The following is a 16,607-nucleotide window of genomic DNA, read 5'->3' as shown; positions in this document are numbered from 1 at the left end:
GCAAAGGTATGCAGGCACTTCCTGAAGTATGAAGGAATTGGTACCACTCACTGATCTAAAGCAAATACCTTAATCGCCCAACTTGGGGCTCGAACCCACGACCTTGAGATGAAGAGTCTCATGCTCTTCCGACTGAGCTAGCTGGGCTCCTCTCATAATTACTTCACTGGCTGCAGTTTGAACACCTGCACACAGGCAATATTACCACTTTGGTGGTATGACTTTATGAAGTGGCAGCATCTTAGCCCCTGCAGTCCCTGAGTACCTTCCAGGGGCTATATTTTGGAGCACACAATCATACATTTGTGGTGTTCAGAAAATATAATCATAATACTCAGATAAGTTTAGATGCCTCAGTCAGTGTAATTTTAGCAGTAGCACTCATTCGCTGCTCGCCATAGCAATGCTGCACCTCTAAAATGTTTTGTTTTCCATAGATATGATTTTAGCACAGTGCTTAATGTTTTCTGGTTAAACACAGAACATAATGGAGTGAATGACACCAACTACTCATCGGACAGCAGTGCAGGAAAGGGCTCCAGGCAGGTGAAAGGTGTTGCTCTGATCCTGAAGCAGTTCCATGCTCTGCTGGTGAAGAGGTTCCACCATGCTACACGAAGCCAGAAAGACTTTTTGGCACAGGTACTGGATCTAATAACAGAGCAATTCAGTGATGAGTGAAGAGACAATAGTTGAATTCTGTGATATGTTTAAACTATGTAATCTTAGATTTGGGACTCATTGCTCCATTTCTGAGTACCCATTTGGATGCCAGACAGTTTTGACAGACATGATGTGGACGTCCAGTGAGAAAAAGTTTTTTTGAGCCAGATTTGTTTGGATGCATCAGCAAATGTTGTTAGACTTGTGACTGTGTGATTCCAGATTGTCCTTCCTGCCAGTTTTGTCCTGATAGCATTGATCTTCACCATGATTGTCCCTCCATTTGGGGAGTATCCCAGTCTGACTTTGACCCCCTGGATGTACGGACAACAGTTCACCTTCTTCAGGTCAGACTTCATGGCTCATGCAATACTGTGAAATTATTATTTGGCATATTTTAAATTAGGGACACCCTCTGTATAGTAGCACTGTGGTAGTAATTATTGTATAGTCTTTACCTTACAATATAAAGCGACTTTAGGCGACTGTGTGTTGTGATCTGGCGCTATATAAATAAAATGAATTGGTAAGAAGTCCTGTTTATAAAGTATAAAGTTTATAATCTTGCCTGATAACTTTTGCTTGTTTCTCAGGTCAATTTTATCCATTTTATTTTCTTCTTTGTATTTTGTCCACACTGTATTAGCAACGAGAGGCCATATGACCCCAAAATGAAACACTTCTCAGCGCACTTGTTAAACCCGCCAGGCCTGGGCACACGGTGCATGGAAGGAGAACCACTAGGGTGAGGATTATGCCTAGAAATAACCCTCCTCCTGCTACATCCTACAGCACAGATGCCTATTTTCTTAGGGCTCATACCATGCCAGGAACACATATGGTCAATTTGTATTAAGCATTAAACTAATCTAACAAAATTACATTTACATTTGTTTTCATTGACTTTTAGGTTAACCTTCACACTTCATACATTTTTCAAATTAAGCTAAAATAATCAGAATTATTTTAATCAGCTTCAATACGGGGTGCACATTTGGATGAAAAGGGCAGAAACAGTGAGAACAGAATTTAAGTATTTTTGTCAGTAAGATGACGATGAAGTAAGATTATAGAGTGGATCCCTGGATGAAGGTAGGAGGTAGCCATCAGACCACTCAGAGTTTAGATGCTGCTGGTGTTCAGTTAAATGAGCAGATGGCTGATGCAGACTTCGGATGAGACTCCAAGGACAATGAGCTGGATATGGGGTGGAGAAGGGGTGAAAGGCCCAGTGAGATATTACAATGAATATGAAAATCTGGGATAAGGGGGAGGTGTTGGGTTAGAGACCAGACGCAAAGTGGTCGCTTGACAACAACAGTGGCAATATTACAATTTTGAATTAAGTGATTTGACAAAATGGAAATAATGAAGAAAATAGGGCAGCAAAAAAAAATCTTCCTTATTGAACTTTCATATGAAGTTCATGAAATGTATTTGCCTGAAATCGTGGTGCAGAGAGACTGTTTAGTTGTTGATTAAAAATGAAAAATCCAATGGCCAAATCATAAACAGTACATGGTTAAAACTACACCTAAGTTCATACATACTGGCTTTACATCCTGTGGTTTTACCTTTGCAGTTTAATTTCTTCCCTCCTCTCCTTCCAGATTTCCCTGCAGTAACAGCACCTCAGAGTGGGAGCATCCTGAGGTCTCCCCTGTGGTTAGCAACATTTTACAAAGTCCTGCGTGGAACCAAAGAAACCCATCACCTTCCTGCCAGTGCAGCACAAGTGAGAAACTGACCATGATGCCCATCTGTCCTGATGGTGCAGGAGGTCTGCCCCCTCGCCAACGACTGGAACCAACAGGAGACACGATGTTGGATCTGACTGACAGGAACATTTCTGACTACTTGGTCAAAACCTACCCCAGCCTTATTAGAAACAAGTAGGTTTGAATTTAGCTGTAAGCTGCATTCAAAAGGTAAAGTCAGGAGGATTTGAAGAAGAAACAAAGAAAGTGTGTTAAAAACCCCCAGAGAGCCTGGAAATAAATCTTAAAGCAGATTAAAAACAGAAGAGGTTTAAGGCAAAAGAAAAACTAAATACTGCAAAAAAGGTTTAAAGTTTGAAAAAAGTTTATTTATGTTCTTAAAGTTTGTTTTTGTAAAGTTCAATAATTGCCATTCTGTGTAATTAGAACTGTATTTCTTTTCAGTCTGAAGAGCAAGTACTGGGTGAATGAACAAAGGTAATGATTTTATTTCTGCATTGCAGCCAGTTGTAGTCATCCTTCTCCTTTTGTCATTTATTACAACAACACATCAAACGTGTTAAAGACACACTGATGTGGGATACTGAGTGCAAATCTTCTGTCCTCAGATATGGAGGTTTATCAGTAGGAGGGCAACTCCCCATCCTGGATGTGGACCCTAAAGACATCCAGAATGTTTTTCATCAGCTGGGACGAATGCTCAACATCACAGGGGTGATTATTCTCGTGTTGTCCTTTACAGATGCAGTGTGTGACGTTGAAATAAGTCAGTTAAAAGTAATAATAATAAACTGTTGCCTGCAGGGTTACTATAGCAGACTTGCACTGAGAGACATCGGTACTTTCTTACGATACATGGAAAGCGAATTTAATATAAAGGTAGGTGTGAGCTTGATAGAAGAGTGTGTTTTTCCACAAATAAGGGGCGGAAATTACTGTATGCACAAACACAGTTTGACAGTCTGACACTTTGCTTTTATATTACAAACCTTTCACTTTCTAAAGTCTGTCATGTCACAGGGATGTTGACTGTTTGCTGTAACTTAGTTTAGTATATTTGCTTTCCACTTGTAAATATATACTGAAGGCTAGGCTGGTCAAGCAGCTGTGAGATGTGTTCTGTTAACTCTACTCCTCTCTGCCAGGTATGGTATAATAACAAAGGCTGGCATGCCATGGTGGCCTTCATCAATGTGGCCAATAATGCCATTCTGCGAGCCTTCCTACCCCCATATGCCAACCCTGTAGAGTTTGGCATCACTGCCATCAACCACCCTCTAAACCTCACTAAAGAGCAGCTTTCCGAAGTCACTGTGTGAGTAACAACTTTGGTTTTATTTAGTTGTTTTTAAATGTATTTTTGTACACTGTGTAAATCAACCATAGACTATATAAAAGATGGATGCAGGTGACGCCAGTGTGGAAGTGCCTTAAACCTGCACTCTTTTCTAATGTCTATAAATGATCCTACGTTTCACTTGATTTAATACTTCTTAGTTACTTTATTGTCTTAGTTTCTTATTTATTAAATATTTTTCATTTTGTAAATTATGCTCCCATTTAATTTACACACATCAGGGTAAATTGGGTGATAAAGCAGGATATGATTTAGGAAGGGGCTCTGTCACATTCACTTCTCGCTCCTGTGACAGCCAAAATGCTCAACTCTGTGTTTTCAGAATGGGAGCCCACAAACCACCAGTGATTTTACATCCACCTTTTCTGTGTAGACTATGAAGTCCAGTGTTTAAAGGTTGTGATGGATGCTGTAAAAATACATATGTACAGATCAGAATCTTATAGTTTGGTAATTTTAATACTAGTTTCTTTCTTTATGAAAATAAACTCAACAATCTAAACCTAAATTATGCCTACATTTTATTTTTAGCTGTGAAGTATCACAATAAATGGATTTAGCTTTAATTCTACATGGGCTATCTTTTCTATAAGCTCTGCATATCTAGCAAATTAAAGTACTGTGCAAAGGTCTTGAGCCACCCTTCAATTCTTTATATTTTGCTTCCTAGGAGCCAGAATTTCTTTTAATATTTTAAAGTGATCTTGAGCAATACTTTCTGAAGTTTTCTGAAGGTCTTTCAAAGTTTGTCTTTGGATATTGGCCACTTTTTCATTATTTTTCAACCCAGTCCTTGTAACTGATCATTTTCAGAGGATTTTGTATTGCTAAAACACTTAACACTGACCTATGAATCATACAAGCATTAAAAATGGCACCTAACTCAAGAGATGAAGCAGTGTTGCATGTACACATAATAGACAAGTTGGCAAAGAATCAATTTTAAATTGTATCTTTAGGCACTTTTTTAGTAGCAGCCTGTCACAAAAACACACAATTTGTTCCCATTTCTTTAGTTAAATCTGTTAAATGCCAAATATGACACAGTTAGACAGGCATAACATAGTTGTTTTGCACCAACAAGGTGATTCCCAAAGAGCTATTAGAGCTATCTCAGCATGTTAAGCAGTGTGTCCTTAAAAACCTGAGGAAACTGGACAAGTGGAGGACAAAAGAAAGTGGCAGGCCTAAAAAACTGTTTACAGCAGATCAACTGCATCTGAAAGTGATGTCTGTACGAGTTAGGAAAAAAAAATCTGCAAAGACATGACACAGGACCTGAGAGATACATCTGGCCCTTCAGTTGATCCATCTACTGTTCACTGAAGACTCACCAGAAGTGGTCTAAGTAGAAGGGCGGCTGTCAAGAAGACATTCTTAAGGAAAAAAAACAGGGAGAAAAGGCTGAGATATGCCAAATTACACAATAACTGGACTGAAAATCAGCGGTAACAGGTCTGATGGAGTGATGGATCCAAATGTTTGGTTCAAATCATCATCAGTATGTTTGTAGGAGGTCAGGACTGAAGTACAACAGCAAGTGTCTGCAGCCATCTGTGAAACAAAGTAGAGGCTCTGTCATGGTTTGGGTCTGCATTTCAGCCAGAGGTGTTGAGGATCTGAAATTATTGGAATTATGAATGCAGAAAAATACTGTCAGATTTTGATCCACCATTCAATATCATCTGGTATCTGTGTGATTAGCACCAGCTTAATTTTTCAACACGACAATGATCCCAAACACACTGCCAATGCAGGAAACGCATACCCGTATAGAAAAGCACACAATTTCCATGTATGTTTGTACATGTTTCAATAAATTGCTGCACCTGCTTCCCATTGTCCATTATATTTTCCAAGATATAAACAAATAAAGAGACTTTTGCTGTAAATATATATTTATTACAAAAAAATTTTTATTTTTAATTATCTGATTATTAATTTTGAGAAAACTTAAATCCTCAAACCATTTCTGACTTAGCATGGATCCAGCATCTTTCAGGCGAAGAATATTTTTTCTACTTTTTGGTGTTTTTAAGTTTCCTGATGACAAACACCAGGATATACAGGAATGACTTTGTCTGCTTCCTCCTTCAGGTTGACCACTTCAGTTGATGCCGTGGTGGCAATCTGTGTTATTTTCGCCATGTCCTTCATCCCTGCTAGCTTCGTCCTCTACCTCATACAGGAGCGTGTCACCAAAGCCAAACACCTGCAGTTTGTCAGTGGGGTCAGCCCTGTAGTTTACTGGACAACCAACTTCTTTTGGGACATGGTAAGTGAAGTTAGGTTGGATTCAGTGGAATATAGTAATGCCATATTATTATATCCCATATTATTGGTTAAACTGATAAAATATTATTTAGGAATACAACAACACTGTATTACCGCACCCAGTCATTTTTCATAATATTCTTACTCACTGTTGATATTTGTTTGTCTAGATGAACTACACTCTCAGCTCTGCAATGGTGGTTGGCATTTTCATGGCTTTTGACAAAAAGTGTTACACATCACCATCCAACCTGCCAGCACTAACAGCACTCCTTCTGCTCTATGGGTAAACTGTTGTTTGCTTTCATTTGGCTCAGATTTGTTTTAAAAAGCCAAAACATTGAAACTAAAACTAAGAAGGTATTAAAGAAGGCAAAGATTGTACTGTTGATAGGTTCTAACTGGACGTGATGATAACTGATTAACTGAGCTGCTCAGAAAAAATAATCCAATTATTGATTGTTTCAAAGAACATAACTGGGTTTTTTTGGACTCTCTTCCCTTTAGGTGGTCAGTGACGCCCATGATGTATCCCTTGTCCTACATATTCAACATCCCAAGTACTGCATATGTGTCTCTTTCCTGCATCAACCTGTTCATAGGCATCAACAGCAGTGCCATCACTTTCATCCTGGAACTGTTTGAAAACAATCGGGTATGGACATACTGCCTAAAAATGATATAACCTTCTAACCTTTCACTGCAGCTAATGCGTATTCGAATTAATCATTATGCCTTATATTATGTTTTGTATTCGAAGAATTTTACTTCAATTCAAGTTGAGCTGAGCCAATAATTAATGTCTTTTTTCTTTGCTATTATTTTGGGAACAATAAATCTCATGCAGTTTGCCACAGCTGTGGCAAGTTTATTGATTTACAAAATTATCTGCAGATAATACCAAGACTCTGAACAACCCACTGGGATCAAAGAGGAGTGAATGCATCACATAAAGTGATATTACAAAAGTAAAGCATATAATTTTTGAGAAATATCAGTATTTTGGTGGTTTGATGAAGTGACATAGAAAACCAGGGTCCTAACTGAAGGTAGGAAGCAGTGCAAGACCTTAAAGAATAGATGCTGGAAGTAGTGGCAGAGAACACTGCAGATGACGGCTTGAATGAGGAACAAAGACTGAGTGGTTTCGACAAAGTTGGAAAGAAGTTTGGCTCACCAGAACCCTCACACTGAAGTAGTTAAATGGAACTGTCTTCTGTAAAATGGACCTATCCGTCAAAAACTGTAGTAGAAAACATAGTGGGTGCTTACATAAAGACTGATCTATTCTTTGGCACAGCTAGGGAAGCACGAGGGAAGTTACGTTGCTGGAGTGCAGGCAGGGGATCCCTAATAGTGACTTTTAGAATGCTGATTAAAAATTTGGTCTGAACATGTAAGTCAGCCATGACAACTGCCGACACCTATGCTGTCAAGTGTTAAATAAAGAAAAAAGAGGGAGTAGAAGGAAACAGAAGTTGGAGGGAAGGGGTGCAGATGGTGCTCTCATCATGACAGGTGACTACCTGCTCAAAAAATGGAGATTGTCCTTGCCTCCAGATGGTTCTGTCCACTGCACATCTGCACACAACTTCTCTCACGACACGAGTCATGAGAGGACTTGAAGGCTGAGTGAGCCATATTTTTGTTGTCTGGAAATTTCGAAGAGTTTCAAAAAGTTTGCGCATTTTTATGGTAGATAGATACTTTATTGATCCCGCAAGGGAAATTATTGTGTAACAGCAGCGAGAAAAATACAAACTACAGTAACTAAACATCAAAGTGAGAGTGCCAACTATGAGTACTAAAACTATACATATAGAAACGAAATAGATAAGATGGTAAAATAGATAAGATGCTAAAAGTACCGTTTGCTTTTGTGAATACATTCAACACAATTCAAGAAACATTCAGTGTTATGTTTTAACATTTTAGTAGTGTAGAGACTTATCTGTCAAGGGAAAGCAAGACAAAAGTCATCACTGGAATGAAAGAGGGTCTATTTCCACTGAAAGAAAGTATTGTTTTTCTAATTTAGAGTCTTGCTCTTTGGAACAATTAGGAAACAGCTGGGAAAAACTGTTCTTATATCAAATGTGCAATTAACATAAGAAAAGACATACTCCAGTGTCAAGCACAACTGGCTGATGGGTCTACTTTGAACAAAGTTTTAGAAAGTTTTTAAAGTTGAATAAGCAGAAATTTTAGAGCAATTTGGTTTGGGAGTCCCTGGAGTAGGGATACTGGGACTCCATCTTGCGCCCAGGACTTGAGGAGGGGGCCACACTTACCCATGTGGGTTCACTCTCCTGTGGGTGATGGGCCCATAGGAGGAGCTATAGGGTCAGGGGCTTTGTGGATAGGGTGTGGGTCGAAGGTGGTTGACATGGTGGTCTGATCCCTGGCTTCTCAAATTGGCTATAGGGACATGAACTTTAACCTCTCTGCTAGGGAAGGAGACCCAGATGTGACCGTGCATGACACTGAGGACTACCAGCTAAATATGGGCAAGTTTATGGGCAAGTTTACATCAACACAACTTGGCTTCTGGGATCAGTCTCCTGGAGAGGGGCTGGACACTATTCCACTCTGAGTGGAAGTGCCTGTACGTTGGGGTTTTCCACATTGGGCAAGAGGGTTGCTTCCCTGGTCAGGGAACTGTCCCGAGTGTTATTTGTGCCCCATCTGGGGACTCCATTGTTCCACTGGGAGACCTCAGTGCTCATGTCAGCAGTGACAGTAAACAGCCTGCCCAATCTGAAATGAAAGCATATTCTGTTATTGGTTTTCATTGCTAGTTAGTGTCTATAACAAAAACAACCATGTTTAAGCATAAGGTTGTTCAGAAGTGCACTTGGAACCAGGATAGTTGTTCAATTTTGTAATCATATCATCATATTTGCAGTTGTATGTTGTGTACGCTCAGGTGACAAGAGGGTGAGATGTTGTGGGAGAATGCTGGACAAGCCTGGTGTACCTACACGTTCAGTGACTGATGCACATTGAGCCTGACAGAACCATGTTCTGCACCTTCATTGTTGAGGCAGCTGCATTGAGCTGTGACTGTAAGGTGTCAGTTTCCTGCATATGGGGGGCATTGCTGACCTCAGCTGAGGACAGGCAGTGGGAGGAATACTTAAAGGGTTTCCTGAACTCTCTGTTGAGTCTGTAGACAAAAGGGATGATTTGCCCATAATTATGGCTAAAGTTACTGAAGTAGTTAAAAAAAAAAAAAAAAACTAAAACAAGGCTTTGGATGTTGTAGGGCTGTCCTGCAAAATTGTGTGGAAGTAGGGGAGAGCACCCTTGCACTGGCAAACTGGGATCGTGGTCCCACACCAGAGGGTGTGCTCCAACTTTAGGGGGCTTACACTCCTCAGCCTTTCTGGGAAGCTATATGCCAGGGTACTGGAGTGGAGAGTCCATGTGTTAGTCATTCACAATTTTTGTAATTTTTATGGACAGAAATTCATAAAATTTTTAAAGTGTAGCCATGGGGCAGAAGATATCCAACTTTGGTGGTCTCAGAAGCTCATCTCTGCTTGTTACAGATGATGTGGTTCTTTATGCTTCATTGAGTGATGACCTCCAGCTTGCACTGGGGTGGTTTGCAGTGTGAAGTACCTGAGATGAGAATTAGCACCCCCAATCTGAGGCCATGATTCTCATCCAGAAAAAGGAGGAGTGCCCACCCCAGGTTGGGAATGAGTTACTGCCCCCCAGTAGAGGAGTTCCACTGTCTTGGGGTATTGTTCATGAATGAGGGAAGAAGGGAGTAGGAGACTGACAGATGGATTGGTGCTGTACCAGTCTGTTATGACGAAGAGAGAACTGAGTGAGAAAGCCAAGCTCTTGATTTATTGGTTGATATATGTTCCTACCCCTATCTATGACCACTACCTGTCGGGAAGTGACTAAAAGAATGAGATCATGGATACAAGCAATAGAAATAAATGAGAAGCTTGGTTATTTGCTTAGAGTTAAGATGCTACTCCTCCACATCGAAAGGCACCAATTGAGGGGGTTTGTGACTCTGACTAGGTTGGTTCATGGATATCGACGAGATGAGGTGTTTTGGGAGGAGATCCCAGGTTAGGCCCAGGGCATACTAAAGATATGTCTCTTGGCTGGCTTGGCAGCACACAGAAGAGTTAGAGGAGATGACCGGGGAGAGAGAGACCTAGGAATTTCTTCTGCCCCTGCCCCTGTGACCCAGTCCCAGATAAGTTGCAGAGGATGGATGGATGGATAGATTTATTTTAGGTGCTTAACTATCAAAACTCAGCACAATATTTGCATTCTCTGGTCTTTGGAATGAGCTACTCATTCTTAGAATGTTTGATGGTCTGTGATATGAAGTAACTGGGATGATGTAAATTTAGGGTGATATATTTATCCCATAACATGTAGTTTGATATTTACATGTTTTTATATTTAAATGTTTAGGGGAATGTAAACTCATGGTATGTGTACGTGTGTTTTTGTGTGGTCAGTCTTTACTGATGTTCAATGAGTGGCTGAAGAAAGTCCTGCTGGTGTTCCCGCACTTCTGCCTGGGGCGAGGACTAATAGATATGGCCATGAATCAGGCTGTTACTGATGTGTATGCTCGGTTTGGTATGTACTGCACTAAAATTCCATATTATGTACAATTCTCTGTGGAAATATTCAAGTAGCTTGTACTCTTTATACCACGCTATAGATCTATAGATCTTAGTCTTGCACAGTCTACTCATAAAGTCTTCTTTCACTCACTGAAAATTGGGTTAATTTTGAGTTTTGACCTCATCTGTTTCCAGGTGAAGATTACACAATGGACCCTTTCCGATGGGACTTTGTGGGAAAAAATATTGCTTTCATGGCAGTGGAAGGATTTGTTTACTTTATTCTCAATCTTCTGATCCAGTACAGGTTCTTCTTGAACCATTGGTAAGAACCCAGCTAAAGGCACACTAGCTTAACAGTTACATAAACAACAGAAACTTAACCATAAGATTAGAATTTATCAATTTCTAAACAAGACACAGAGCAGGTCTTTTTTTACTAGAAGCTTCCCTACAGATGATTTTTTAAACCCCTTAGGTTGTCAGACTACAAGCAGGGTCCAGAACAAGATGAGGATGATGATGTGGCAGAAGAGAGGCGAAGGATTTACGATGGAGGGAGCAAGGTGGACATTCTGCAGATCAGGGACCTCTCTAAGGTAAAATAAATAAACAAAAATCACTAATTTCATATTCATAGTGATATTTCAGTTTCTGTTTTGCATATTTATGTTTTATAAGACATGTTTCAAGGTTTCTTTCGGGCCATTCTGAAATTTAATTGAATTCATTTTCAGTTTCAACTTTAGATTTATTTTCAGACATCCTTTCATTTGTATTCACGTCAGTATCCAGTTAAATGAAAAAGAAAATGGAGAAGGCAGGAAAGGTTAGTATTTGTGGGAACATTCAAAAACCTCCAGTAGGAGAAGTACTGAATACAGAAAAGGTTGCCACGCATTGGAATTACAGCTCCCTTTAATTTCATTAGCAATATTTCTACCAGCTACAAGTCACATCATGTAAATACCTGAAAAAGAAATAGAAAAGTCATAAAATGGAGATGATAATGTAAAACAGCTTGAAGATACAGTAACCTATAAGTAAATCCCTCTACAGGCCTCACTGAAAAAGATTATTGGTGGACAGTGGGTGGAAAAAGGGCAATGATTTTTTTTTTAATTAAATGACTCTCAGTTGAGAGTGGGGGAGAGGGTGTTTTTCTGATTGCAGAATGATCGAAATTTTCTTAATATATATTGGAAGGCAAAATTATTGCAGGGCTAAAGGTGTATTTTCATTTTTTTGTGTTTGCCATAAATATCCAAAGTTAATATTTATAATTCAGTGAAGACCTGTGCCTTTTTAATAAATAAATAAATAAATAAATAAAGTAAGTACTAAAAGATATTTTATTCTCTCAACAAATCCACAAGGAAACAGCAAAAATGATGAGAAAAATAACATACATCTCTTTTAAATATAAAAATTATTGTTGTTGTTTGAGTAGTACTACACAACCTAAATGAGTTATTTTTGTCTCCCTGCTTTCTCTGCACAGACATATGTGGGCAGGAAGAGGGCAGCTGTGGACCGGATTTGTGTGGGAGTCCCCGCAGGAGAGGTAAAGTCACTGCGGACATTCATGCAAACTACTACTTTCTTTTCTATTTCCTAAAAGTTTTCTCTTTTTGCATTTCCTCAAGTAGACTGACAAGCTTTCAGCCTGAGCATTGGAGTGGCATTGCAATATGCAGTTCTATATTTATCTCTGGTGTTATCTTTGTTTTCCAGTTAGTCCAATCAAGTTTCATTCTCTATAAATGTGAGTTCGTTGCAGTGCTTTCTTTTCAGTATTTCACATGTCCTTGTATTAAAAAGCTTGGTTGTCTTTTCTTCTCTTAGTGCTTTGGCCTCTTGGGAGTTAATGGAGCTGGAAAGACAACAACCTTCAAAATGCTGACTGGTGACACTGATGTCACCTCTGGAGAGGCTATTGTGGCTGGATATAGGTAGACAAAGTTCATTAAAAAAAAAAAAAAAGGTCCCTGGATAATAGTCTGTTCAGGGCTGCATCGAATTTAATTTTTTTTAGAAAAAGTGAAAACTTTGTTTTGGTTTAGCATGCACACAGTTCCAGATGCGTGAAAACCAGAAACAGTTCACTGAGCAAGACAGTTTGAATACAGGAAGGTCAGCCTGACATTATCTGTGTGTTAACACCATCAGACTATGAAACTCACCACTACGGTACTCTGATTCTGAAAAAAAAAAAAAATGCAGCCTGGGAAGCCTTGAATAACAATTAGACTTCAAAGTCTAAATTCTCATTTTGCCATGGAGTTTTATGCCAGTTATTTGAAAATTTGCAGTTTTCCCCCTAGAATACCTGCTCAGTTAAGTGGAAAATGTCTTTGAACAAAAATCTAGGTATTCAAAGACTGTGGAGCACTGATGTATCAAATGGTAGTAATTATTGTGTGACAAATACAGGCATTAAATTAAATACACTTGACAAAAAGATTAAGTATGTGATGTTTTAGTCCCCTTCCCTTCAGAGGAATCAGCTTCTTAGCAACTCTGATAGCATTCTTAAATAATTGCTATAGATCTAGCCCTTCTGGAATTGATTGATGTTTTGTTCTTCCTACCATGGTGGGTGCTCTGTCAGCCCACTGCACTGAATGGCATTTTTTGTCCTATTTTGTAGCATTTTGACAGAGATTCTGGATGTGCACCAGAACATGGGTTACTGCCCTCAGTTTGATGCCATTGATGAGCTTCTTACCGGCAGGGAACATCTCTACCTTTACGCTCGTCTCAGAGGGGTGCCCGAGTCAGAAATTGCCAGAGTGAGTTGGACTCCAGCTGCTTTACATATTGAGCAGTCTAAGGATGTTTTTCACTTTGCTAATCCAGTGACACTTCAGTTTCAGCAAAACACTAGATATCTGTTTTGTTTTGTTTTTCCAATAATTTCCCATTCTTCTTTTTGGTACTCCTGATTTTGCTCAAACATTTTATGTTATGAAATGCTCAGTTAATAGGTGGGTTCCCCATTCTAAAATATCACTTACCTTTGGACTCAGATAGCCACTAAACATAACTCCTTTTCCCAATCTAGGTTGCAGAGTGGGGCATTCAGAAGCTGGGTCTTTCAGAATATGCAGGCTGCTGTGTGGGGACTTACAGTGGAGGCAACAAACGTAAACTCTCCACAGCCATTGCAATGATTGGTTGCCCAGCGCTGGTCCTGCTGGTGAGTTAGCCAGCAACAAAAAGCTCATCAGCCCATTGTTTGGGTTTTTAGTTTTTATGCAGGGATTTATCAATGAAATGCTCTATGGATCCAGATGGGAAGCCATATGGGTTCAGTCAAGCCTGGCCTACAATGTTTTATACATTGGCAAGCAACTGTGCAGATCAATTCAAACTGGCATAAATCTGAGATCTTTGCCATATGCTGATAAAGAAAAGGTTTTGGTCTCTCTTTGTATGTAATTATGTGCTCAGAAATTCAAGTTGGTTGTTTGTGGCTCTTTGCGTTTAGGACGAGCCCACGACAGGGATGGACCCCCACTCTCGGCGCTTCCTGTGGAACGCCATCATGAGTGTGATTCGGGATGGCAGGGCCGTGGTGCTAACATCACACAGGTTCACCTAATAGTGATATCAATCCACTGCACACATTTGCTGCACCAGCTGAGCAGACAGTTAACTCTTGATGAAATCACAGCTACATTTGCACTCACTTGATTTTATCACAGAGATCTACGAAATGATGAAGTATTGCTCATAAAAATGAAACAGCAGTAGTAAAAATAAAGATGGATTATTGCTGTTCTTTTTTTTTTTTTTACCAGTATGGAGGAGTGTGAGGCTCTGTGCACTCGACTGGCAATCATGGTCAATGGGACCTTCAAGTGTCTGGGTACCATTCAGCATCTCAAATATAAGTAAGACAATTTGGGTTTAGCAGACTCTTACTTTTTAAAGGATATAAGTTGCTGTTTAGTCACAGTGGCTATTTCTAACTAATACACAATAATTAGGTAACCCACCAATGATAATAGCACATAAGAAAACTTGTTGAATATATTTATGTTGTGTTTTCTTGATTTAGATTTGGTGATGGCTACATAGTCACAATGAAAATCAAGCCAGCCAAAGCAGGCTTGTCCCCCGAGCTGGAGCCTGTTGAGAATTTTATGGAAACCAGTTTCCCCGGCTGTGTTGAGCGGGAGAAGCACTACAACACGCTGCAGTACGAGATCGCCTCATCCTCCCTAGCGAGGATATTTCAGCTGGTGGTGGCCAATAAAGACAGGCTCAGCATCGAAGACTACTCTGTTTCCCAGACAACACTGGACCAGGTTTGGATGAGATACAACAATGAGAAATGACCTTGTCTTAATAAAATGTAAGGCTATTTGTTCTGATGACAAAGAGGCAATAATTGTCAGTCTCCTCCTGGCATTTTATTAAAATGCTATATTCATATATGAAAATATTCAATCTTTAAGTTGCAATTTTTGTCATTTATAAACAGTACATAAATATACCATGTGTTATTTAAACATTGCCATTCATTATCTATTTATACACAGCTTCCCCTCCACAGGAGAGATTATAGTTGTTGACAAATATCTTAATAATCTGCTAGTAACTACTGTTGTAAGCTTGACATTTGAAATATCACTTACACATTGCTGGATTATAAATAATTGATGACTCAGTCCTATCGCTATATAATTTGTTCATCCCATGTTGAAGCACTTTCTGCTTTTCAGGTGTTTGTCAACTTTGCTAAGCAACAGGCTGGAGAGGATGAGGACATAACGTTACACAGACGAACGGCAGGTGGAAGAAAAGACATCAAGATCTCACCAGCGAAAAGGAAAACATGAAAAAAAAAATCATTTTAAAATGTTGAGTTGCATAAATGTAGAGGTATTACTCTATGGCGCAGTAATATAATTTCAGTATTTTGCTAGCCGACTGTTTTCTTTCAGAATAGAGTGACCATCTCCCTGCCAAAGTGAAGAGTTCATTTCTCGAGCCACAGCCAAACTTGACAAGCTTTTGGCTGCAAATGGAGATCCATCTTACACAACTGCATAAACACCAGTAATTCTGACACATTGCTTTTACATAATATCAGAACTTTCTGTAGTACTTTAAACATCAATCTGAACACAGAAGGTTGTTTTGAAGTAATGTGTGCTTTCTGCTTAGACTGACTGGCTTGTATAAACATGTACATATTGTATGTTTAATGAATACAGTAATACCCCATAAGCAATATTTTTATTGTCTATAATAATGTGCACCTGTCAATTTTATATGTGATCTTTAAATGAAGAATCATGTAATGCTGTTTGTGGAACTGTCTGAGTGCAAAACATGTTTACAATTGCTTCCACTCGTTTCAGTATTTTTTGTTTTGCTGTATTTTGTTGCTTTTCTCTGCTGTCTTTTACATGTCCATGCCACGTTGTCTCCCAGTATCAGTACAAAATAGCACAAGTTTTTCCTCTTGGAAAAAAAAATGTATAGCAGGAGCTGAAGAGGAAATCTATTTTGTAACTGGCATCTGTTTAATATTTATTCCACATGCCCTGTGCAGTCCTCTCTAGCTTATTTGCACCTCCATCAGTCACAAATAAAAGAGTTTCACGAGATATATATGAAGTGCAGTGTAATGTAAATTCGAAGTGCTGTATTTCTTATTAAATATTTCAGCTCTCCTATGCTTCTTTTAAAGCTCTTTAGTGTTACAGTGGGTTGAGCAGAAAGGCTTTTCACACTGGTGAACTGAAGTGACTCCACTGACCTCCATTCAAAAGCTATAGAAGCAAATACAGATCAGTTGAGTCAGTGGCTGTGAGACAGCTTTGCATTGGGGCCAAGGCGACACTGTGCTGAGTGGTTTGTCACAACCTGGATTTATCTGACACACAGTCCAATTACTGTTCTCCTGAAGCAAGTGGTGGTGTCATTGCCTCAGGCCGCTCACACGTCTGAATTCCATTGGCTACCTCAAAGAAACAT

At 39.4% G+C, this 16,607-nt stretch overlaps 1 protein-coding gene and 1 non-coding gene across 3 annotated transcripts in view; one reads left to right on the top strand and one right to left on the bottom strand.

Moving 5' to 3' along the window:
- LOC115795539 (retinal-specific phospholipid-transporting ATPase ABCA4-like) overlaps positions 1 to 16,306 on the top strand; it is a 49,290-nt gene extending 32,984 nt beyond the window's left edge. For both annotated transcript variants that reach the window (XM_030751511.1, XM_030751510.1), the window contains 22 exons: positions 482 to 642; positions 886 to 1,010; positions 1,310 to 1,408; positions 2,274 to 2,555; positions 2,826 to 2,858; positions 2,990 to 3,095; positions 3,186 to 3,260; positions 3,527 to 3,696; positions 5,836 to 6,013; positions 6,183 to 6,298; positions 6,520 to 6,667; positions 10,506 to 10,629; positions 10,812 to 10,941; positions 11,095 to 11,215; positions 12,118 to 12,180; positions 12,462 to 12,568; positions 13,267 to 13,408; positions 13,681 to 13,815; positions 14,107 to 14,210; positions 14,420 to 14,512; positions 14,680 to 14,929; positions 15,347 to 16,306. In XM_030751511.1, the coding sequence (XP_030607371.1) occupies positions 482 to 642; positions 886 to 1,010; positions 1,310 to 1,408; positions 2,274 to 2,555; positions 2,826 to 2,858; positions 2,990 to 3,095; positions 3,186 to 3,260; positions 3,527 to 3,696; positions 5,836 to 6,013; positions 6,183 to 6,298; positions 6,520 to 6,667; positions 10,506 to 10,629; positions 10,812 to 10,941; positions 11,095 to 11,215; positions 12,118 to 12,180; positions 12,462 to 12,568; positions 13,267 to 13,408; positions 13,681 to 13,815; positions 14,107 to 14,210; positions 14,420 to 14,512; positions 14,680 to 14,929; positions 15,347 to 15,463 (2,879 nt within the window). In that variant the 3' untranslated portion in view covers positions 15,464 to 16,306. The remainder of the gene's footprint in view (positions 1 to 481; positions 643 to 885; positions 1,011 to 1,309; positions 1,409 to 2,273; positions 2,556 to 2,825; positions 2,859 to 2,989; positions 3,096 to 3,185; positions 3,261 to 3,526; positions 3,697 to 5,835; positions 6,014 to 6,182; positions 6,299 to 6,519; positions 6,668 to 10,505; positions 10,630 to 10,811; positions 10,942 to 11,094; positions 11,216 to 12,117; positions 12,181 to 12,461; positions 12,569 to 13,266; positions 13,409 to 13,680; positions 13,816 to 14,106; positions 14,211 to 14,419; positions 14,513 to 14,679; positions 14,930 to 15,346) is intronic.
- Positions 75 to 147, bottom strand: trnak-cuu (transfer RNA lysine (anticodon CUU)). Its single transcript has one exon. It is a non-coding gene; the product is annotated as a tRNA-Lys (tRNA).
- Positions 16,307 to 16,607: the final 301 nt, after the last annotated feature.

Source organism: Archocentrus centrarchus, chromosome 17, assembly GCF_007364275.1.
Source record: "Archocentrus centrarchus isolate MPI-CPG fArcCen1 chromosome 17, fArcCen1, whole genome shotgun sequence".
Classification (NCBI taxonomy): domain Eukaryota; kingdom Metazoa; phylum Chordata; class Actinopteri; order Cichliformes; family Cichlidae; genus Archocentrus; species Archocentrus centrarchus.
Note: the sequence above shows the minus strand (reverse complement) of the source record. Positions and strands in the feature narration are given on the sequence as shown.